Here is a 25,922-nt window from a genome sequence, read left to right as displayed (position 1 = left end):
CAATGTGAATGAATGGCTCAAGAAGTCCAGAAAACGTAGTTTATTTGGAAGAATGGGAAAAGAACAGAGACGTGGACAGTACTTAATAAGCTGCTTTTGGATTAGAAAATTAACAGTGCAGGACAGAAAGATGACAACAAAAGAAGTAAGTAAGAAAGAAAGATCATTGTTTTGTTACTGCAACAAAAAAAATTAGGATGGAACACTTTTGGGACAGTACCCTGCCTATTTTTTCCTTTAGTGCTAACAATCAGCAGGAATCAGAAGAGACAGTAATGAGCAAATAATGGTGGATTTCAACTACTCCTTGTATGTTTCTTCTATAACTAAACTTAAACTATTAAATTATTACTTCTTTTAACTTCCCCTTCCTTTTGTAGGTTATTTCTTAACCTACAAAAACAATCCTGGAACTTTTCAGAAAAAGCAGTATAGAGAGAAAAGTAAGTGAATATTCCATAGTGGCTATGTACTGCAATATTCTGCAATTGCAACTGATTATTAAAAAGACTATTCTGACACAAAGGCATGGATCCCATCACAGTAATGAAAACTTTGTGTGCAGAGAAGGGACTCCACAGAATTTTGATTTTAAACTGAAATTCAGTAGTGGAATAGGTTAAGTTGTCACCAAAAAGATGTCTGTGTGCTTCCTATTTGGTTTTTATTGAAATATCAGTGGAGTTTTATATGGTAGACAGCAAATGTTTATTTTTCTGTCCCTGTCTAAATGACAACAGTATTAGTGATTGTCTATCTAAATTACAATGGCATTACTGATAATACTTTGTGCTAGCCAAAGTTCTTAAAATTCTGAGGTACATGCAAATACAAATTTACTAAATGCATTCTTAGCTACTGACAATTTATTACAGATAAAACCAGATCCATACCTTTCTGCCCAACACGTACATGTTCATTTTCAAAGAACTCTAGAAAATAAAGACACAGAAAAGCATGGCAAAAAATAAATGAAAAAGACACTTCAGCTGATAACACATCATTATATTCAGTTGCTATTTACTGCTAACATCACTAAAAGTTAACATGCATCAAAGTCAAATTTCTTTTTCAAAACATAATTTTGTGTTTCAAAAACTCAAACATCGAAGCAGCACTATACTACAATTTTCAATCATGTAAGTTTCCATTTTAAAAGAAAAATCTCATGATATTACAGTGATTTCCATTTTTTCATGGAAAGACCATTTTAAAACCTCTTCCTACAGCAATAGATGCATACATGGTAAACCAATAGAGATTATACACTTTTTAAGTTACTGAATATTAATATATGGGTATTTTAAATATGTTTGTATGTGTGTGTGTGTGTGTGTGTGTGTGTATATATATATATATATATATATATATATATATATATATACACACACATGCCTATCTGTTAGCTGGATTAACATCTACGATAATTTCTGTATTTCTGGAAACAGGTAATGTGGTTTTCTAGATCCTGAGGTGTTCAAACATATTGAAATTACTGTATGCTCTACTTAAGGTGATGATTTTAAATCTTCTCCAAATCTGACTCTTCAAATATGCTATGTTTTCTATTATTAGCTATATTTTACTATTAAAATCACTGCAATAATAGTTACTGAACAAATATTTATGGTTTACTATGGGAAAATACACATTTTTTTAATCATTTCAAGGATTCTACTCATTAGTGTTCTGTTTGAATGACTGGAGCATGGCATTAGCTTACCAGGAGGCACTTGTGCTGAATCATCAATACCTAGCTGTCCTATATTCAAGCCTAGTTCGCTAAAGTCTTCTTTCTGAAAAGGAACAGAACCATACAACAAAGTAATGAATATGTTTAATTCTCTAAATCGCTTGAGATTTTTTCTGAAAGGCTTAATATGAGTATTTTCTGGACCCAATTAAGTTCTTCTAAATGCACACATTTGAAATAGAATCTCACATCAATTCTTACTCTAGTTTTAGCTATAAGCCCTGGGTTGCATGTCAAGTATGAGCTACACATGGATGTACTGAAGTGGTGAATGAAAGATCAGGTTAAGGATCCATCTCTTTTCCAACTCAGGTGAAAGTTTTTCTACTAGCATAAAATCTCCAGGAGCCTCATCAGTGAAGCATTTAGAAAAACGTTCCTATATAATACACTAGTACTCAAACATTTATTTTCGTTTACAACCTGACAATAAAGGGATGTAGAATTATATTGAGAAGAAATTGAAAAGCAAACTCGTTGTCAGGTTATTGATCTTGTAGAGCATCTGCAGAATCAAGATGCGCTATAAATTTGAAGTTTCTTGTGCAGAAGAAAAATTATTAAGTGAATAACGTGTACAGAAGTGTATTTTTGGCACAAATTAAACCTGTGTGGCATAAAATGAAAACTTCCTACTGGCAGAAAATTTACTGTTTATGTTTTATTTTTCATTAAAAATGTTTTTTTCATAGAACTTCTTTATGCTCTGTATTTTAAGTACATATTTAGATTGATTTTTCACTTTAAAAAGGAGAAATTTATGATGACACTAATATTTGTTTTTATTAATTAGAATAATTTTTATTAGTAAGAAAAAATAACTCTTACAGAAACCTCTTATAAGAAAAAAATATACTTACCAATTCTGGAATATCTTTAACTTTTAAGGGAACTTGAATTAGTCCCAGATGATTTCTGAAACTAGGCTGCTCTCCATTTTCATAATTTGGGTTTCGAAGATTCATCAGTACCTTAAAAATTGTAGCTCTGTAATTTCTTGCTTACATTCAGAACTCTTCTCAAAATCATCAGCATTACAAACAGTACATTCAGCATAAAATAATTTCCTACAACTTATATTTATAGATGCAAATTATCAAATTATATCTCAAAATTTTCAAAATGAAAAAGTATTGAAATTTTTAAGGAAGCTAACATAGTCTACTTTGAAAAGTCAGCTCAATAAAAAAGCAGAAATAATTTTTAATATATGCAATTAAGTGCTGGCTGCATAGTAATGTCTTGACTAAAATTTACTTCCTCATTTAGGCTATGCCAACAATATATTTCTGATTGCTACAGTATCCAGGATATTCTTCAGTATTACTTTTCTCTGAAAGAATCTTTAGCCATCTTCTTACACTGGCAATCTTACAGAGCTTCCAATAAAAGTGCTACATAATTTGCTACTAAAATAATTCCTTACTAAATTACAATATATCAAAATATCTTCTTTCCTACAAGAAAAAGAAATTACAGAATTGAAAACTTAAAGCAAGTATAATTTAAAGGACAAGGAATCATGTCAAGGTAAGTGACTAAAGGAATTTACAGTCTTACATACTGTTATTCCAAGGTATAGATTTTGATATGATGTTGAACTGCAATGTTTCTAACATGAATTTCCAGCTCTTATGACATTCTTTCATAACATTGTACCTCTACAATTCTCACTCTTGTAAGTATTCTAATACCACATAATCTCACTGTCAGACTTGGTAATTTAAAGAAACTACAAACCCTGGAAAGAAACAGTATAAAAGAAAAAGAGTGATCATGAGGGTCATTGAACAAAGCTAAAAAAATAAAACAGATTTATTTACATATCAAGACTAAAAACACACCATGGCTGTTAGTACGATGTTGTAAAACAAAATAAACAAAACATTTTCAACATTATTTTGATTAACTGAACAAAAGGAGTAATATGTAATAAATACTGTTTTACTATGATGTTCTGTGCTTGAGTCATAGAAAATGATTAATACTGACATTTAAGACTTTAAAGATTCCACAGTCACCAATTTTTTAATGGTTCATCCTGATTACATACAAATTGCATACAGTCCTGTTTCATGTTTGATTTTTTACAATCTTCCTAGATGACCTACAGTTTCAAGTGCACACAAGCCTGCAATCTACTATCAAACAGTCTATCAGCACATTGTGATTTACAAGCTTAATATATTGGAATTAAAAATATAAAATCAGTTCCTCTCTGAGGAAAAAAAGTTGGGCTCAGACAATGCTTTAGAGAAGTTTATCACAGGTACAATTTCAAACTCTAGTTAAAAAAAAAAAAGGAAAACAGCGTTTTGCTTTGTAAACTAAACATGGATTCATAAAAACCATGCCAAATTTCACTTGCTATCAATGACAACTAGTATGAAATACACTTAGCAATTATTTTTCCCACTTCATATAAAAGACTATAATGGATACAAGTCAATGGTTGAGTATTGTTTCATAGAGGCTTACCTCAAGAAAATCTTTAGGTGCATAAACAGGCCGGAAAAGACTTAGATCTGAAGTAAGATTTCAATGACACTATGTTAAAACCAAAAGATCCAAAAAACATGTGCCATATCTATAACACAATCTAGAAATTTAAATAACAGATTAGAGCAAAGATCAAAAAAGGGACATCACAAACATCATGGCAACAACCACCATATATTCTGTCATGATTATGTTACTGATAATGTCTTATTTTTGTAAACCCCTGATAAATGAAAAGGAGGGTGCTCTTCAAGGTCTCTTCCAGACCAAACCATTCTATGATTCTATGAAGTGAACAGTAGTCACAGGAAGCTCTCACTTATTCCTCTTAAGTGTTTAGACTGAATCATTCCTAGACTTAGGAAAGAAGATTTCCAAAAGCAGCGTATTTTTTAACAGCTTAGATTGTTGAATTACATGTACTGCTGTCAAATGAAAACTGGGGAGAAATACTAAAAAAAATCCATGAAAAGTGTTTGCCATCAGAGAGGGGGTAGTGTGAGACAAACCAGCATCTCTGCAAAATCCTTTTTAAGAACTTGGCTATGAACTAACATGAGAGTCAGCTTTGCTCTCCCAAAGTACAGTATCACTGATTATTCTGTGCAAGAGTTACTTTTATCTTTTGTCAAGAAAACATCTGAGCTTAATTATCCATAGTTCTGAACATTTTCTGTTAGCCTGAGTTTACAACAAGAGGACCTGTGTCCTAGTTGAATGAATCTCTAAAGCACTGGAATATGGAGTATTATACAATAACCTCTCAGTAATGATTCAATGTTAGTACAATAACTTGAAACAAAATAACAATGAAGTAAGTATTTATTTATGCATGATGCATTACCAATGAAAGAAAGATCAAAATCAATTTGCCTTGAAGGGATTAGATTAACCTTTGACTGGTAACTAAGATGTGCATGCTGCCGTTCTATGTACAAAAAATTAATGCATATAAATTTAGTTGACCTTACCTGGCTCATCAGTTCCCATTTCATTCCATTTATTAAGCAGTTCTTTTTGTTCATTTGCAGGCCTCTGAAAGGCACAAAAAAGTGTATCTTCTTTTCTTTAACAGAATTAATGAAAATATGCCTATTTCAAATATCTATTCATTTTGACTATACATTAATGCAAAGTTTTACAAAATAGCAATACAAACTTATTTGCTTACAAATTATCCCTAGCCTGAAGGTACATTACACTGTAGATAAGCCCAAGTTCCAGTTCCCGGAAAGAAAGCAGTCCATTAAATAGTTTCCGGTGTTCAGTAATGAATTTAGTATATTTAGTACTCAATTTCACGTTACTGAAGATTTACTGTCCATTCAATAGAGCTGTTGGACTCTATCAAATTCCTGACCCTGGCAGTCATGAAAACCAAGTACAGCCGCATCCTTCAGCTCATGATGAACCAGAGAGGTTCTGCCACCTATCACAGACGTATAACAGGAGAACGAACAAAACATTCTAACGTTATTCCTAATTCCGCAATCTTTAAAATTAAAACCTCTATATTAATTTTTTTAAAAAAAATTAAAATAATTTTAAAAAACCAACCCAGACCAGAATAGATGACAAACAAAATCAGCAATGTACCAGTATCTCTCTCTCCTCATGTATCAGTTCAACTACAGCCTTCTCTGTACACAAAGCACATTTGTATTGCACACAGGCTGCACAAGTTACACAGCTGAGTCTGCACATAAAGTACTGTTAAGAGCAATGAACACAGTAATTAGCTTTCCAACATGCTGCTCCTTCAAGAGAACAATTATTGCAACAGCAAAGAGGAAAATCTACCTAGAGCCTTCATCTCCGAAGTTAAGCTGATGCATTCACTGCCATCATCTCTGAAAGTTCTGCATTAAAATTATTTAGATACTGAACCTGCAGCTCCTGATAACTGCATCTAAAATGAAGATTGCACTACAAGTGCGCAAGATGAAGCTTAATTTCAGAGAAAATGTCAGTTTGAAAACAGAAAATTAACAATGTTACCTTCTGTGCTAGTGGGATATTGAGCTCTGTGCACATGCTGTTCAGACTTTTCAGAATTCGCTTCTCCCAGCTTCCCTAAAACACACATAAAGGATAAATTACAAGGAATTTATTTTTCCTGAAAATTGAGTTTGCTATATAATAACAAGCAGTTTTTTGAAGTCAGATATATATAAAAGGATAGCAAGAGTCACTGACTGACATCTGCAAACATATGAAGGGAATATTTACATGCTTCTTTACATGGAAACAACAGATCAAACAGATTTCATTTTTTACAACATGAAAAAGAACGAGAAAATTTAGTTGTTCATATTTCAGATCTTTAAAAAAGCATGTATTTCACAATTACTGATTTTTATATATGCTTAATGATCAAACTTCTTTACAGATCAACACTTAACAAATTTTTCAAACAATTGTAAGAGGTGCATAGCAAATATGTTCTCCACTTTGGGGACTGAAGAGACTGGCACTCTTTCTGCACAAAAAGTATCTTAGATATTGTCACAAATTAAGGAACGTTAGAAATCTGGTATTCTGTAATGCTTATTCTAATCAATGCTAAGGAGATAGTTCTCTAATCAGAGAAAACTCAGTGGCCAGTGGACATCTTAAAAAGCAACCAGATTCTTCTGATAATTGCACAACAGTGCCTACTCCATAGCTAATTCCTCTGAAGTTAATGCTAATTAGTATTGACTTCCTTGTCAAAGTATTCGTACTTTGCTTCCGTGATTACAGCACCACTGGTGGGTTTTATACATAATCTAGTTTTCTGTGGATGACAAGCCAGGCCTCGATCACATGAATGCAAAGACTCCTCTTAATTTCATTTAGTTCTATTTATTACTTGTAATTTGCTCTAGACACAAATTTTACAACAGTTAGTTACTGTTTAACCATGCTCCTCAAAGTTCTGTCCAAAAGAGGCTGCAGTTTATTAGACAGGAAGCAAATGAAAGGAAGGGCAGATGTTCAATTGTTCTATTAAAAAAAAAAAATCAAAATCTTGTCTATAATTGTTTAATTTTAGCTTTCATTTACAAGATCCCCTCATATCTTTTTCCATCAAAAAATAGCCATCTTTCACCAGAAATTTTTCCTCACAATCAAGTCATCTCTTCACTTTCTTTTGCATAAACAAAACAGATCTGAGTGTTTACTTCAAGGAATATTTTCCAAATTGAGTATTTTTTACCATACTCTGTATAACATTTTTTCTTTAACTGTATTATCATATTAAATTCCTTTCAAATGCTGCAGTTACACAACCATGCCACAAACTGGTTCATCTCTCACAAAGCGGTAGAATCGACCATTTACTATTCTGCTAAGAAGTGAGGTTGTGTTGCTAGAGAAGAAGAACCGAGAGAGCATGAAGATTACTAGGCCATATGGGATAAGAAACTGGAAATGCAGAATACACAGGTAGTAGCAGCAAAAAACAAAGTTAAAGGTACAGTCTTTTTTAGTAAAAGCACAGTCTGGATCAGATGGCCCAGTCTCCTGTCCAGCCAAATCCTCAGTGTCCAGTGTTGTCTCCCTAAGGAGATTATTCCAATGGCTGATTGTTCCCTATGTGAAAAATTTTCCTCTTCTGTGCAAGCAAGAATCTCCTCAGGAGTAACTTGTACCCATTACTTTTCATCTTTCCCATGTGACTCTGTAAAAAGGAGTCTCCATTTTCTCTCTAGCCACCCTTTAAGTACTGGAACAAAGTCCCCCTTAAGCCTCCATTTTTCAAGACTGAAAAAACCCAGCTCTCTCAGCCTTTCCTCACTTGTCAGGCTTCCCAGTTCTTTGAACATCTCTGTGGCCCTTCTCTGGACCCTCTCCAGTCTGTCCACATCCTTTCTTGTACAGTGGGGATGAAAACTGAACACAGTACTCCAGATGTGACCTGACAAGTGTTAAGTAAAGCGGGATAATGGCTTTTTTATCTCTGCTCGTGAGGCTCACATTGATGCAACCCAGGATCCTGTTGCCTTTCTTTGATGCAGCAGCACACTGCCCAGTCATATAGAGCTGGCTGACCAGCAGGACCTTCACTCTCATTTCTTTCAGGCTGCTCCACAGCCACGTAGATCCAAGCCTGTGCTGCACTCCTGGATTAAGTTTTCCCACGTGCCAGACCTTTGTGCTTGTACATCATAAGATACATCTTGTTAGCCCAGTCTTCCAGCATATCCAAGTTTTTCTGCACAGTGACTCTCCCTTCCGAAGCAGCCACTTCTCCAGTTGGTTTGGTACCATTGGCACCATCACATCATGGTACCATCAAAATTAAGGGTGGACAGGTGGGGGGGCATAGGAAGGAATAGCAAAGATATGCTTAAAGATACGAAAGCTATGAAAGAATAAGAGACAGATGGCAGCTTTGCAAGACCAAACCATCTAAGTCCAAAGAGGAGTGTAGGTCAACACACTTGGCGTGACCTACAACTGCCACACCAGACATTAATCCACTTTTTTTGCACCAAGGATGCAACATGTTGGTAATAAACCACTTATACATAATCATAACCTGTGACTAATTCATCTTTCAAGACCCAGTAAAAGATAGCCAAATAAATGCAAAAAAGAAAAAACCGAAGTGAAGGTTATACAGCCTTTCCAAGCAAGATACCGTGCCCTCTGTCCAGGACAGCAGTTACATGAAGTGAGCAGAAACAGAATGCACTGTTCTGAAATAAAACTGAAATAAAAGGCAGAGGCAGAGCTCATAAAGTCATTTTATGGAAGGGAACAATACATTTAACAAGATGATTCCTCTAGTTTTATTCAACACTAAGAAATTCAACACTAAGAAAACACACTATTAGGATTGCTATGGTTACAATTACTCAGTAAAATAGCTGAAACTGAGGAAGGTAGCACTGCAATTTGGGAACTATTTCACAGCAACCCAGAATGGTTTCCAACACCTAAAGACCCTGCCTGAAGGGGGGGACAAGGATTATTAATAAGGGCATGTAGTGACAGGACAAGGGGAAATGGACTTAAACCGAAAGGGTAGGTTTAGATCAGATACAAGGAAGAAATTCTTTACTGTGAGGGTGGTGAGACATTGAACAGGTTGCCCAGAGAATTTGTGGATGCCCCATGTCTGTAAGTGTTCAAGGACACATTGGATGAGGCTCTGAGCAACCTGATCTCTTGGGAGGTATCCTTAAAAAGGAAGGTTGAAACCAGATCTTTATGGTCCCTTCCAACCCCAACCATTCTACCATCCTATGACTTACATTACCACTAATTGCCATTAATGCTCTATCCTTCACTAGAAACATGGTTTTCCTTTGAGGTAGGAAAAGAAAGCAATATAAAAACTTCAGTCTGCCATCTATGAGAAAACAGAACCAATGTGAGAAGAAAAAGGGTTAATTATGAACATTTTAATATCCACTCTAGAAAAAATACTAATATAATTTTAATCACTGATTCAAAGTCATTCTAGTAACTATCAGGGATGGTTTTCTGGGAGTAGTGCCATTATCTCCAGAATTCTGAAGTAGAGAAAAATTAATTAAGATAGAAAAGGATAAAGAAATTGTCAATAAACTTACAACAATGGAAACAGCATCTTAAATGGTGACTGTCTCTAATAAAAATAGAATATGACAAATATGACTTATAAGGATAACATTTTTCTGTGGGGAAAGATTTTGATGATAGCACCAAAATATTTTTTCCAACTGCTGCGACGCTAAATAAAAAAAAAAAAAAAAAAATCTACCCACAAATAAAACCCCCCCAGCCTTTACTGTCAAAACATTAACTCAATTTTCAATACCTATGGAAGTAAATTGTTTTCACTTTTATCGCTCTCCCAAAAGGTATTAATAACCTGTACACTTGTATTTTAGCTATTTCCAAATATTTAAAACAATTAAAATCATTGAAACACTGACTTTGTCAGCTTTTTACATTGTTTATTCATCTTTAATCAAAAAGAGTAACAAAACAAAACCTAGTTGTGATTCAATTGCTCTGATGATGCTTGTTTTCTTAGAGACCCATTATCTACATTGATAAACGTGTCATCTTGAAAATCAAACACTTGCATGTATCTCAGTGGTTTTAGAAAAGATAATGTTAGTTCTCTAACTGTGCATTTATTACTATTTCACAACTACCATGATTTACCAGTATTTCTCTATGGAAAGGATTCACAAGTCTTTTTCAAAGAGCTGTATTTCAAGAAAGGGTTTCAAAGAGTTTCTACTGGTTTGGGATAAAGTTAACTTTCTTCATAGTAGTTGGTATGGTGCTTTCTTTTGGATTTGTGACCAAAAGGGTGCTGATAACACACCAATGTTTTAGCTATTGCTAAGAAGTGCATACATAGCTTCAAGGTCTTTAATGCTTCCCCAGTGGTAAGGAGGCTGGGAGTGCACAAGGAATTGGGAGGAGACAAAGCTAGGACAAGCTGACCTCTAGTGAGCAATGGGATATTTCAGACCATACAACATCATGTTCCAAATAAAGAAGCTGGGATAAAAGTTGCCTGATGATGAAAAGTAATGAATGTATTCCTATTTTGCTTTGTTGACATGCGTAGCTTTTGCTTTGCCAATTAAACTGTCTTTGTAACACGATTTCTCACTTTTGCCCTTTTGATCCTCTCCTGTTTTACTGGGGAAAGTAAGTGAGTGGCTGAGCTGCCTACCAGAAGACATGGGTGACTAATACTCTTGGAAATACGGAATCATATTTTGAAACTAGAAAAGATAAGACTTCTGCTCATTTTTAAACTACTGGAACAGCTCTACATACAGCTAAAAACACTGCAAGTATTACATATACTCTTGTAAAATAATAAACCATGAAACTGGTTCAGACAAACCTGCATGTAGATATATCTCTGTGGGTTTTGCATTACTAAACTAATAAGAGTGATATTTTTTTTTCAGGCAGCAAACTGTGGCATTACATTTCATACCACATAGAAAAATTGATTAAAGCAATCTTTAGCCCTAAAGACTGAAACCTAGGACAGAGAGATAAGACTTAGATGAATAAACAACAATATTATTGTCAAAGTAACACAATTTGTTGAGTATTTTGTAAAAGAATAGTGCAATGTATTTCTAGGCACAGTGCAGTTAAACACACTTTTATCCCTGCCTCAGATGTTTTGGGTAGATCATATTCTTGAAGCTTGTTGGTTTTTTTTTTTTTTTTTTTTATTGTGGATTTTTTGTTGTTGTTGTTTATTTCAAATGGCATATATTGGCAAAAAAATAAAACAAAGTACAAGTATTTTTTTCCTGACACCAAAAATCCTCATTTAATCTTTATAGTCCAGTTTCTCTTATTCTCCTTCAATATGCCTTAAGCTCCCTAGCTCTATATTTTTCATCTTCCTTTCACATTTCTAAGTACTAAATATATCTCTTCTTTTTGAACATCTCGCTATCTCTGCAGCTTTTTACGTTTCATCATGAAACTGCCTGTGTCCCTTCAAAAAAATGTTTTTGTAACCCTAAGTGAAATGACCTATAGCTACCCCTTTTTTTCTTCTCAATGAAACCAAATTCTCTTCTTTGACATATTCACATAATCTCTATTCTACATTTTTCACCTTCCTGCCACTATATCCTGCTTCTTTCATGGCTGGAGAACTACTTGAGCATTTTCTGTATTTATGTAAAATGTCACATATACAATATTACTATTAACTTTGATACAATTACAAATCTGTGCTTTTCCTAAGGTATAAAACCTAGAAATACAGTAACATTCTACAGAGTAAATCTCAAATAGTCTAATTAAAGATCTGATATGAATGGTAAAATTGATAGCCACCAACCTGTGCTTTTCTCATATAGGCTAAAGGTTCTTTGATGTGTTCAGGCGGTGCTGCAGGGTGACAGGGCGAAGGAAACCTTAAGAAGAAAATATGGTAAACTTTAAATATTTTGATATTTTATTTTGCTTAATTAATCCTGTATTAGTAAACCTAAATATAACTTCTTTCATGAGAGCACTAACAAAACCACAAATGTATATTGATCAAAACTGAGTATTATTTTTAGAAGTATTTTTTCCTCATCCATTCTATGGATACAAATAAGATAACAACATGCAAGAATTAATACATTTCAACACGAGTTCTTGTATTAAAAATAATACTCCCTTATAATTTCACATATTTAGAATAAAATAAAATAAAATAAAATAATTACATTACATTGACAATCAAGTATTTTATAAGTGTATTATCTTCACATCATATCATCTTTATAATTCCCTGGAAATTTCCCTCTCCAAGTCATCACATTTTTTCAAGAGAGAATTTTTTTTTTTCCCAAGGGTCTCCTTTTAAAAATCAGTAGCGAACATGTACATGTCAAAAGCAATTAGAAGTTTGAGGTGTTGACTTAAAAAAAAAAAAAAAAGTTGAATATCCACTCATAATTGCATCATGATGAAATAGAAAACCAAACCAAAACACTAATTTATCTTTCAGTAGAGCAGGTTATTTCCAATGAGATTTTGCCAAATATTTAATCCAGCTTAATTTTACGTGTCACAAATGTCTTTCAGGAAATAAAACTTACACATAGCTTCTCTAATAGTTAGCGTGAATTTTCATTTGTTTGAATGAGTTCAATCAGTTCCTATCATATGTTTTTGGAAAACCTTCCCCAAATTTTTTCCCATTTTTAAACTGATATGGTCATTCTTGTACTTGGTGCAAATTTGTTATGGACAATTCTGTCCCAGTGTGTAAAACAGAATCAATACCAATGGATTTCAGAAATACTGTTTCTTGGTTTTTCCCCAATGCTCATGAAATCATAGTGTTCATAGTTAATTTCAATTTTCAAGGGCTAATTTCCTTATTTTGCTGCTTATTTCCGTGCATTAGCCCTAGAGACAGGTAAATATTTCTCCCTGGAAAGACATGATGAAGATGAATCCTTACTAACAGATAGAAGCATTTTGCTGAATAATGTCCCTCATACTACTAAACAGACATTGTGCTAAACTGGTAACTCTAACAACCCTATTTTTAAATCAGCACAAATAGATTTGCATCCATATTTCTTATTTTATAGTTGCAATTACGGCTATATCTGTTACAAAATTTGCCTTTCCACTGTTCTGGAATGTGAAGAAAAATTATGCTTCCCAGAACAGAAGTCTAATCCAAAGTTTGTCAAACAATAATAAAAAGGAAACTTGACTGATTTTACTGTGTTTACAACCATATCCCAAGCAGGATCAGCACTGACCTGGGACACCTAGAGATCAAATTTCTTAAAGATTTAAAAAAATAATTAATACAACAAATATGTGCAATGCTGTGATAAATACCTCAATTAAAACTCATTTGCAGCAACTACCTCATTTACATAAGAATTATATTACATTGGAAGTAAAGCAAAAAGGAAAATACTAAAGTAACTACAAAATGTGGTGATATTTATCTCACTTTATTCTTTTAAATGCACTTGAGTCCAGTATTTTCATGAAGAGGAAAAAGAAATAATGACACTTTAAAACCAGAAAATAAGCAGGTACCCTTGCTATGACAGATATTGCAGATTATAGTAACACACCATACACCTCTATAAACAAATGGATCAAAAGGAAATCATGTGAGAACAACTCATTAAATGAAAACACTAAATAAACTCACACATTGAGTTCACTATAAACAGCATTCTGAAGCTTCTTTTCCCAACCTGTTAAAATAAAAAAACAACCAGAAGACAACTTTAGGAATTAATACTAACAGAACATCAATTAGAAATTGCTTTGCAGTCACTGGAGTTTCATGCCTGGTCTCAGTTCACATCTACCTACCAGAGAGACAGGAAGCGACAAGGAAACCTTAATCTAATTAAGACAGGAAAACTGCACGTTGAAACCTCTATAGACACCAAATATCCTTTATTTCTAGCTGCTGTTCAAATAATTATAATTATATAAATTATAATACAGTTTTGGTTAAAAAATTACCATTCTATTTTTTCAAAGCCATCATTTTATTAAACCAACAATTAATATTAATAGACACAGTGTTCCTGATGATTATAAATCTTAGATTATTTATCATAAAATCCCCATATTATAGTAAGATAGCCTACTACTTTCAATGCAAATTGGAAACTTAACTAAAGGTAAAATTTTCAGAAGTATCACCACGGAAGTTAATTTCCATTTTCAGAAGTGACTGAACTCTCATTTCACTCAGAACTGTCAAAAAAATCACCAGTATCTTATAAAATGATAAAAGCACTTTGCATAGTAAGTTTTTCAAAATGCAGATGGAATCCAACAACACTTTCCCTTTTAAATTTTCTCTATCTGATTTAATAATCTGGAATCACAGAATGTCACTTCTGGCTACTGTCAGTGACAAGATACCAAGCTCCACGAACTACTGTTTTCATCACTTACATCACATATGTTCTTATATACATCTATCCTATTCACAAAGGTATCAATGAAGTACTACAAACCTGATGTCTTCAGAAAATCCTTAATATCCTCTTTTAGTGATTCCAGCTTAATTTCTGGTTTATGTAGGCTAACCTAATAGGAAAAATAAATAATTAATCATCAAGAACTAAAGAGAAGTTGCAGTATTCAAGTTACGAACTAGGTAATGAACACGCTTAAGGTTACACACAAAGCAAACTCCTTCCTTGATCAATGGCTATAGCAGTCAAAAACATCAGTTAACATTTTTCTCTATGTCTTTGCCTTTTTCATCAGTGCTAAAAGATGTATGTGGGGAAGGAGAGAGAAGAAAGGAGTAGAATATGCAATGAATGCATATCAAACATACACCTTCAATAATCTGAGCAAATACCCCACATACGTAGTCCAAATGCCAGACTATGCACATTACAGAATTGGTCATAAGGTACACTTGGAAAAAACTAGAAGCCAGTCACTGTATTTCAGCTGAAAGGATAAAACTGAGAAGAGTTCACAATTTTTTCACTTAACCACCCTGAAGGAGTTCACCTCTTTCAGGTAAGAAATGCCATTTTCAAACAAAAACCCAACTGTGCATCAAACATTCCCCAGTGCAGCTGTGACTATTGGGTACATACAGACTCTTGCAATGAAATGCACTCAGCACCAACCAGAACTAACCAGCTTTACAACCATACTATCACACAACCACACAGATGGTGCAGCACATCTTTCAGCAACAGCAGGACCAACTGCTACAGCATCTCCTTCTTTCACAGCTAGATCAAGAGGAGAAAACAAATACATTACAAAGGTCCACAGGGACAACAAGCAGAAACTCAGAAGTTTCTGTGAAGTGCCTTCTAGCACATATTCTCCTAAGCATGGTACATGGCAGTAGCTGATTAACATCAGATAGTAATGCTAAAGGTTTAGGAAAAAAATAGCAGCACTGCATGTTAATTTGAAAATAACACCCGAAGATCTGTGTGTCCACAGCCATGACAGCTCCAGGCATATGTTAGAAGTATATGGCTGTATCATCTACACAGAAATGTGAGACTTATCTTACCAAAAACTACTCAACAATATGCTGTAAGTGTATCAGCTACTGATTCTGCTGCAAGCTTTCCTGCTGCAATAGAATTTTAATTACTATTTAATTAAAAATAATCTTTCACCAGCTTGTGCACTTTTCCAGCCCTAACAGAACTGCTGACAGCATGGCATGCTTTATGTCCACAGCACACAACTAAAACTCAAAAATCCTGTCATTTGCCTTACAGTTCATACATAGAAAAGGGTGTTTCTGCACTGGAAAAGTTGGTCTAGGTGAATTAACAATGCAGAATTTTATGGAAACCTTTCCATTTTCCCCAGATGAAAAGGGGAATGGACAATAGTGGAGAGAATGACAGCATCAGCATTTCTGCTCTGTTTCAAGTCCCCTTGCCATTACAGGTAAGGAAAGCACTTATATTTGGGTTATTGACTGCAATAGCAAGGAGACTATAAGCATGCTTCTGAGAAAGAAAGGTCATCATAAGCATGGACTAGAAGATGTGGTGAGTTGCGTAACTCTCATGTCAAGTGACAAACACACATTCCATTCAGCACAATGGCAAGAGCTGGCAAACGATCGTTGCTAATGTCTGGGAAACAAAGATTTTTATGTGAGTTCTTGGGCAACTCAAAAAATACCCTTTTTAAGCAAAAACCTCAAGGAATATTTTATGAAGAATTCCTTCTGAAGCTACTTTGATGGAAAGTCCTATGTCCTTTTTGGACATTTGTCAGGTTGAGGGTTTTCTCTACGGCCAGGCACTGTTTTTGTGCGTCTCCTGTAGAAATTTTAAATCAAGTAAGACACATCAAGCAGGGCAGATTTGGCCATACTGTTCCTCAGAAGCTTTTGTGCACCCTTTTGTAAATGTTGAGTTTTGTTTTTGAGTTAAATATGGTTAATTCTAATCTCAGAGTCCATAGGGTGTTTCCCTGTTAGGCCTCGCACACTTTTTAGATATGCAAAAAAATACCCGCACAAATACAACTCATTGACAGATGATAAATCACACAAAAATTGAAACAGTGTAAATCCTTGCACGATCTTGTACAATCTGCTATAAAATATGTTCATTATCTTGACACTGAAAACAGAACAAGACATGATGGAAATGCAATCAGAACAGTATTTTAATTCTCTGCTGCTCACACACCTGCGAGCTCTTGGCTTATTAAGGAATATCTGATACTCCATTGACAACAACAGGGTTTTTTTTGGAGATTCCTAGAAATTCTGGAAATTGATACAGCATATCACATTAGAAGACATTAAAGAGTTCACTCCACAGACTACTTTCCATTTATCCTGTCTGGCCAAAAGAACAACAGAGGTCTTTCTTGTAAACTGCTGTTCCCAACAGAGCCTGTCCCCCAGCTGCAGAACATAAAATCCAGTGACTCTCCTGTATGCAGCAGAAAGGCAGCCAAAAGGGAAACAGGACAGCATGTTGGAGAAAATTTTCTCCAAGGATTACATTAGTGCATCAACCTGCACTGGTTACCTTCACCTCTCCATGCCCAAGTGTTCAGTCAGTAATTATTTCATTACTCCTAGCCCCACTGCAGCCAATATTACTAGGCTAATCCTCAACTTATCAAAACATCTACCTTCAGCACCTTCCCTGTGTCCTTTTCCTTCTCTTTGCTGAAAAAAGCTCTACTGAGACAAATTTTCACATGAGAAATGCGAAAATTCCCCCCCAAATTATGGGGGCACTTTTGTCTCCACCTTCACCAATTCAGGGTTCAGCTGCAAAAGCCTCCTCCCATTTACACTGTCCCTTTTGTTTACTTGTGTACTACAATCAACATCCCCAGGTGCTAGGCAGAACAAGAGAGCCACAGAAACTGTTTGGGACTCATTACCCACTGGATTGCTGACCAGTTTTCAAATCAGAAATTAGATACTGGAGAATGTGGCAAACAGTTCAGCTGGTAGCTGCAGCCAGCTCTAACACAGACCATACTCTAGCTCTGTATAACACAAAGGAAAATACTTATTTTGGTAAGTGAAAGGAACTCTCTTCAGAACTGTTCGCTGTAACTTAACAGTATGGTACCTCTTTGGAATTTACTTGGGTGTTTCTGGGAACTAAACTGAGGAATCAAGGGGACTTAGCAGAGCTGATGTCCCAAAAGTTTCTAGTCCAGGTCTCCACATAATCTTGTTTTTCCTTTGGAGTAACTGATCTAATATTTCTGTGTTGGAAAACACATTTAGGTACTTGTATTTTAGGCAGGGTTGGTTTGTTTTAAACTGCTTGGTACAACATATTGACTAAGTCTCATTTGCATTTTCATTCCCTGTGGTTTTTTTTTTTTTGTGGAATGAAAAACACGTTGACAAAATTTTATTTATATAAAAAAGCATTACTACAACTTGACACAGATAAAAATGCCTACCTAAGATTTACTGGGAGAAAACCTCACATTGACAAGATTCCTACTCATGAACTGACTTAATTCACTGCATGATCAAAACACAGCAAACTACCAACTTCAATACACACAAACTTGATGATCTTACTTCTATAAGAAAAAATACTGTCTGTTACTATAAGGAGACTATCACACAGGTAAGAGAGAGTGAGCAATATAGGGGAACAATCCATGAAGGCAAAGGGTGACACCTACAACAGGGAAAAATATTCAAATATTCAGAAGTTGAGTCAGGCCAATAGAGAGCCCTGAAAGGAAATAGGGAAGAAAGTTGAACATTTCAGCAAGAAATAACAAATTATTTTTAATAAATGTTAACGCCTAACAGCTTTTCCCTGTAAAACTGGCACTGTGCATAATCTTATGGATAGGGCACTGAGGTCCAGGTGCGGGATGTCAATGTTCATCGACAGTCTTGGTGAGCTTCTTGTGAATCGAGATGAACCTGTCCCTTCTACATTCCTTCATAAAACAAGCTATCATCACAGCATTTCTTGGCACATCCCATTCTTCAGCTGTACAGAACAGTAGGGTAGTTCAGGGACCTTTAAAATTTTGCCAAATCTGCTGGTGCCTAAGGTACCACTAGCAATCTTGAGTATACGTCCTTGATTTTGGCAAGTTATCCTGCTGAGATCTGGGCAGTCACCATCATAAGTGATATGCTAAATGCCCACTCTCTGTACCTGGATACCAAGAAAATCCAGACACTCAAGACTGATGTGGCTGAAAGCAAGCAAAAGGACAACACAACAGTAAAATAATAAGTTGGTGGAAATAGTAAATTGATTCACAGAGGAACTGAACAGAGATCAACCCATTTGCAAATTAGCATCTAAATTTGAAAGTGGCATTCAGTCATCATGACTGGAGCAGTATTGATCATGCAAGAGATGATCCATCAAACACAGCACTCAAAGAAGTATAGGAAAATAACTAGAGGACCAGCAACATACTAATAAGAGGAGGTTTGACAGAACAAAGTGTTCCAGCATAACTCCTCTGTTAAACTATTTCTTTTCTCAACAAGAATAAACACTGCAGAGAAGTGATCCAACTATACTGAAATGTGGAATTGCATCAGGTGAACACATATTTTTATCCTGTTGCAAACAGTTCTACAAATAACTTTAAACAATCCTAATATTTTTACAGGCTATCCACCATAATTTCTCTTCAAAGCCTTTTTTGTTTAGATAAACACGTATCCTCTCAAAGCATTTATTACTGTTCAGTATGTTTTTGCAGAAGTGCACAATGCTTTTCAGTTTTATTGCTATTGTTTCCCAAATTACAATAAAACACAATAAATTATATTCCCCAAATATAATCCATCTTTAGAAATAAAATCAGTGAAAGCTAATAAATATTCACATATCCTTATGTACTTCATTCTACCATAACTGGACTTTATCAGGACCAAGGTGACTTGGTAAAAACCACTTCAAGCACAACCACAATTTCAACATAAACATTTACTAAAAACTTTAAACCTCGCAACTTTGAGATTTTAGTTTTGGTTACACATTTCTGTAACAGAAACAAGAATCATTCTGAACATAACTAAATAAATTTCAATACTCTGTAAAAACCTGATTACACCGACAATTTTCCAACCCTTTTACATTTCTACATGAACTACACTAAGGGAAAAAGTATTGTGAACTTTCTTATACAAGTAAAAATAGCCTAGCAGATACAGAGAGCTTCAATCAGTCTCATATAGAAGTAAAAAGCATCAAATGTTATGCTGTGCTACAAGATATGAGGACATATTTTAATGATGTAATTTTAATGTTGAATAAATTTTCTAGGTTTTGAATATAAAATTAGTGCTGAAAATAAAATACGCACACGGCAAAAAACAGAATCCACATTACTAAAAGCATACTACTCCGCCAACCAGGCTTGCATTGCTCCTGAACTCCATAATCTGATCCCATACTCAATTGCATTCAATTTAAAATGCCCCGTAATGGAAATATTAATATTGAACCACTTAAAACAAAGGTACAAGCTCTGTCAGCAGGGATGGTAAATCCTTTGCCAAATACAATGCATGAAAATGAACCATTAACTATCTATGATGACTCATAAGCCTACATTTGTTTGCTAATTTTTATTAAATAAATGCTACATTGCACAGAAACATTCTCCTTCTTAATTTGATCTTTTATTTACGTTGAGATTGGTATCAATTTCTTTCTTTTTTTCTAACTGGCGAAAAATGTCATGAAAACAATATGCTGAGACAAACTGCAAACCATTCACTCCACATAAATTATTCAAAGCTTATATACCTATACTTTCTTTAGAAGCACAGTCAAGCACTACTCTAGCTCTTATGTTCCCAGTGCTCCCAAAGCAAGTCCTCTCTTCCTTTGCCCCATCTGAAGTCTTGTAAAGACCCTTACCTCTCCCTTTGATCGATATTGCCTTTAAACCCTTCTGGTTCGATCACAGGTCTGCTCAAAGAATGATGGCAGACTCCCCTCCTCTGGACAGTGTTTCTGATCGTGACATCTCCTCTCCACCCTTCTTTGTACCTTCAGCAATGGATTCTCACTCCCAAACTTAATTGTTACAGTGGAGTGGGGTATCAGGCCTGATTTTTACACTTACATTACCCCTTCTAACCTACTATAACAGCCCTTATGCTTTTTAACAAGTTCCCCTCAGGTTGTCCTACTCCAGACCTACCTACAAGAAACATCTGAGAATATTTATGCAGACAATGGCAGAGGGGATTCCTTGCACAGTGAAGTCTTTCTTGTTCCATTTAAAACATAATTTAGAACTTTTATCTTTCATTTAGAACCTTTCAATTTATTGTCACCTCCTGTTTTAGAAAAGTTCTTTAGGAATAAACTACTGAAGCTTTTGTTTGTTGGTTGGTTTTGTTGGGTTTTTTTAAACTTTGTTATTTGCCCCTGGTCACTAGAGGTTCTGGGCAACTCTGAGTTAGACTGATTTCTATTAGAGGTTTGCATGGGACAAAAAGGATTGGTTAATCTTAATGGATTAATAAAGCCCAACTTCCTTCAAAGATTATGAAAAAATAAGTTTCTGAATTGACTGCAAATGAAAATGTGCTAAAAAGTTAGCACTTTTCTCATGTCTCCAAACGGTTTCATTTTTATTGTCAGTTCATTAACAGATTTTCCCTAAAGGCGAATTTTAGCAAGATTTCACAAAATAATTTGTTTTAAAACTGCATTTTATCCTTGAGATGTCCATGCCTTCGAAAGGGAATAGAAAACTTAAGATAAAAACAAGCAAATTTGATTACAAACTCGCACAGTGAAGTTGTGCCCAGAAAATGAGGTCTCTCCACTGCTACCCCACTAACACCAGCAGCAATTCTACCTGTTGAAAAGTTACTACCTAATATTTTGGCTCTTTGTTACTGTTACTTTTTCCTTTCAGACACACTACAAAATATGTTCAGAAGAAATTCCAAAGCAAATGATAGGCACATTAGCACTCTTACTTGCATTAATCTTTCTTATTAACTCCAGTAATGTATCAATATATCAAATCTCAAGTTACAAAACCCAACCTAATATTTATTTATTCATTCATCACTTACAAGCATATGACACTACCTCTGTTTCAATCCTTGGGATAAAAATGTGATTATATTGGTATTCCCAGAGGTCAAGCTGTGACAGCAAATCATTTGATGCCCATGCCAAAGTTATTTCAAAGAGATTGTGTGCCACAGCCCTCAACACTAGCTCAGGCTGCCTGTGACAGCCAAGCCTAGCACTGGTTTGATTAGTTCATAACCACAGGGCTACGCTATCACCTCTCACAAATAATGTCAGGATACTGTGTTTTCCCCAAAATTCTATTAACTCATCAGTGAAACTGTTCATTCTGAGCTTTCCCTCCTAGAAAATAAGAGATGAATTTACAAAACATATCTTTTCTAATAGCTAAAATACTGTTGGTGAGACTACACGTTCTCTCAAAATTTCAGGCAATATCATAATGGACCTTATGATCCATTTTGACTATAATGTTTTCAGAGACAGTAAATATTTTTGAGGAACAAATAACAACATCATTTTCTACACTAAGAGGTGAAGAATATTTGTGACGTATAACTGCAGTTTAAATATCCAAAACAAAAGTAAGTTTCACTCTGATGCACTGATTCCAAAGACTTCTCAAAATACAGTGTGCATCTACCAAAATAGTTTAAAACCCCCTAAAAAGCAATCACCCTTCAAAATCACAGCTGGTGCAGACCAAGCATTGTTAAACAGCAGACAAAAAACTTCATCACGTCCTACCAATAAACTGGAGCTCAGGTGTGATGCGCAGCAACAGCTAAGGATTCATATTTGGCAGTGTAACCCCATGTAATGGGAGGAATATCAAGCATTAACTTAATACAGAGCGAAGTAAAATTCAGAAACTTTCAGAATTCTGTACAGCTGCTAAGGGATGGACAGGAGACAAGCCACTGACTGAGGAGCCCTTGCAATTGCACGGTGCAGCACGAACATGACTACCCAAGCTTTATAAACAAAACAAGTCTTCTGTACAAGAAAGAACATAAATGCGTGTAAGGTCAATAAAAAAGCCCTCTCTATAAAGAAGACACAGATTCCTGACAAACACAGTGTACATTTGGCCCTACTAATTTAAACTACAAACTCCAAGAGATAATTCTTTTGATTGAGAAATCCCATTGCTGATGTATCTACAAGCTTTCAGATCACACTACTAAACTATACCTCTGATCTAACCTTCTATTATAAACCCTTCAAACACAACTCTAAGAATCAACCTGAATATTTGTTGCCCTGTTTCTTTTCTTTCCCTTTAGAACTTCATATGACGAGAATGAGTATGACCTATATCAATACTTTTTCTTCTCCAAGAAATCTGTAAAACAGTACTCTGCAAAGCCATCATAGCAGACACATTCTCACATCCAGCAGGGATTTAGGCACCTCACTGCCCTTTCAGACTCCAAACAGCACCTTGGGAGGGCACTGCTCACGTTCTCAGTGTCCACCTGCACAATATGGCCCCATGAAACAGCCACCCACCAGCAGCTTCTAAACACCCAGCCAAGTCCTGAGGACACCAAGCTTCTTCCTGTCTCAAAACACCCATGCAAAGTATCAAATGACTGTGAAATCAGGCCCTGCCAGAGACAGGGATAAAAGAATGCACATAGAAGGAAGGAAGTGCATTCAGGTTTGTTAGAAACAGGAACGAGGTTGTTAGAAGAGAGCCCTGTTCACCACCTGTTTTGAGGACAAGATCTGACTCTCCACCCCTCATGTCAGGCTGTTTAGGATACTCAATTTCCCAACATTTAGCAGAACCCAGCCTCTAAACTCTTTCATAATTCCAGCCCCCTTCAATTCATGCACATTGGCATATATTTAGAAAGCCCCATCAACAGAAGCAAGTGAGATACAGATGTATAAATGCATTTAGGGACCAAATCAGCAAATAAATACAAAACAAACAAAAGACAGGCAGTGATGTCACTTGCTATGGAAAGCTTCAGGAACATTCAAAGAAGAAAATCACGTTTCATTTAAAATTGCAAGAAAACTAATGGACAGATAATGGACATGGTATCCTATAAAATTTTTTTTTAAATAAAAAATAAAAATAAAAAACCTGTATAATTTTAAGCAATGTTTGAAAAAAAAAAAACCAAAACCAAAACCAAAAGCACAAGATTTTATAAAACCCAATCCAAAACATTTGAGTAATGCACAATATTTGTTACAGCACCATGACTATGTTATTATGATCATAAAAATTGACGTAATTTTAATCTGAAACATCCCAAATTAAATTCAGCTGAAATATGAAAATCTGGCTCCAAGTGCAGATAAGTTATTAAATATAACAAACAAAAAAAAACCCAAACCGCAACTGTTTTCCCAGCTACTAAAATTTACTTCCATGCGTGTTTTTTATTTTCACTTCCTTTCACCAAATCCTCATTTTCTCAGGGACACTAAGGGAGCGGGGGAGGGTGGGTGGAATGTAAAGCTCTCCAAATTAAAGATTTAAAAATATTTGAGGCAGTGAGATTTCAGACGGATAGTCTTCATCTTCACTGCGAAATCCTCGGGTCTCAAGGGGAAACACAATAGACACGGCTCTAGAAACCAAACACACCGCCCTCCGGCCCCGCCGAGGGAGAGGAGCGGGACGAGGAGGAAGAGGAACGAGGGAGGCCCGGACCCCCTGCCCACGAGGAGGCCACACGGGCCGGGGGCGACGGCCGGGAACAAAGCGCCGGGGAGGAGCAGCGCGGAAGCGAGGCGTGCGTGGGGGCGCAGCGGCAGCTCAGGGCTCACCCGGGCCTGTCGCTCCAGCTGTGAGTGGAGGCTGGAGCCCTGCAGGCGCTGCACGACCCGCGCGATGGTGAGGGACAGCCCGCGGTCCGGCTCCAGCATCGCGGCCCCTGCGCCGCCGGGCCGCCTTCGCCGCCGCACCGCCGCGTTACCCGGCAACGGCGGCAGCGGCGCCGTCCTGCGGCTGCGTCCGGGCGGGAAGCGGCGCCGCACTGAAAGGTTCCCCCCCGCCGCCGCCCCGCCCTGAGGGGGAAGGAAGCCCCCAAGAGCCCTTGATGCTCCCGCTCGAAAGGAACGACAAAAGTCAGAGATTCTGCAAACAATCAGAAAGTTTTATTCGAAAACTACTGGCCCGACCTGGTTATACCCTGACCTCCTTTATGGAGAGAAAGAGAGAAAGGAAGAGAAAGAAATGGCGAGTCCTGACTCCAGCGGAGTGGTTCAGCTGCTGGGATGCCCAGTGTCCTGGGTGGATACCTTTCTATAGACAGGTTTCTCTACCTGTCTATAGAAAGACACGTTTCTGTGTGCTTCTTGAGGGTTACAAGTCGGCCTGTATTGATGCGAAGTTTTATTGCCCTGTGGATATTTTACCTTGTCTGCTCGGCGTGGTGAGGCGTTAGTTCAGGCTCAGTACCGGGAGCCGGCGCAGTCCTCGTTTAAGCCGAGCAGGTGTGTGGCACTGTGCACATCCCTGCCTGAGGTACATGCAAGGGATTTTCATCTGTTTAAACTCTCTGGGAAAAATCTATTCCTATGTGCATCGGTAGCCGAACCATGTAATCAAAATTTTAATTATTAAACTAATTTATTAAGTCAAAATACCCATTTTTCGAGTCCTGGAAGGATTAATAAATAAGCTAAGAGAGGAGATAACATGGAAAAGCTGATCGTGGACCTCTAAGACATCAGGACCCATTTTCAGCTCTGAAGATGACCGCTGTGAAACAAAGAATCTTTCAAGATTCTGAAACATTGCTGTTCAGATCACTGTTCATCACTGCTTTTTCACTGTTGGGAGTGACAGATATGAGGAAAGGATAGCTGTTATCAGTTACATCAATAGGAAAAACAACTGCATATAATAGGTATAAAATGCACCTGAACTCCTTTGTCTGCAACCAGTTTTGACTTATCTGTGAGCATTTCTGGATAAAATGAAGTTTAAAGAAGAATCCTGATAGAAGGTCAGAGATGAAGTTCTTTAATGAACTGTAGAGAAATCTGAAAAAGTCACCTATGCTAATCAAAATGCTGAGGAGAGGTTGCTTCTCAGTTCATGGAAAGCATCGGGAGATCAAGCACCCAGGTGTCTACCAGTGCCTTGAATGTCTATTCTCATTTACATCAGGTTTTCCATCGGTTCTTTTCTTACATGCATGTACAATGTTAGGGGC

The 25,922-nt window shown here is 36.1% G+C and overlaps 1 protein-coding gene across 1 annotated transcript in view; it reads right to left on the bottom strand.

Moving 5' to 3' along the window:
• TBC1D19 (TBC1 domain family member 19) overlaps positions 1–24,660 on the bottom strand; it is a 50,738-nt gene extending 26,078 nt beyond the window's left edge. Inside the window, exons 1-10 of the mRNA XM_040065591.2 lie at positions 24,529–24,660; positions 14,725–14,797; positions 13,899–13,944; positions 12,063–12,138; positions 6,251–6,325; positions 5,224–5,287; positions 4,232–4,278; positions 2,614–2,724; positions 1,724–1,796; positions 894–932 (exon numbers count right to left, since the gene is read on the bottom strand). Coding sequence (XP_039921525.1) covers positions 894–932; positions 1,724–1,796; positions 2,614–2,724; positions 4,232–4,278; positions 5,224–5,287; positions 6,251–6,325; positions 12,063–12,138; positions 13,899–13,944; positions 14,725–14,797; positions 24,529–24,627 — 703 coding nt within the window. The 5' untranslated portion in view covers positions 24,628–24,660. The remainder of the gene's footprint in view (positions 1–893; positions 933–1,723; positions 1,797–2,613; positions 2,725–4,231; positions 4,279–5,223; positions 5,288–6,250; positions 6,326–12,062; positions 12,139–13,898; positions 13,945–14,724; positions 14,798–24,528) is intronic.
• Between the last annotated feature and the right edge of the window lie 1,262 nt (positions 24,661–25,922).

This window comes from Hirundo rustica, chromosome 5 (assembly GCF_015227805.2).
Source record: "Hirundo rustica isolate bHirRus1 chromosome 5, bHirRus1.pri.v3, whole genome shotgun sequence".
Classification (NCBI taxonomy): domain Eukaryota; kingdom Metazoa; phylum Chordata; class Aves; order Passeriformes; family Hirundinidae; genus Hirundo; species Hirundo rustica.
This window is presented reverse-complemented; position numbering and strand designations above follow the sequence as displayed.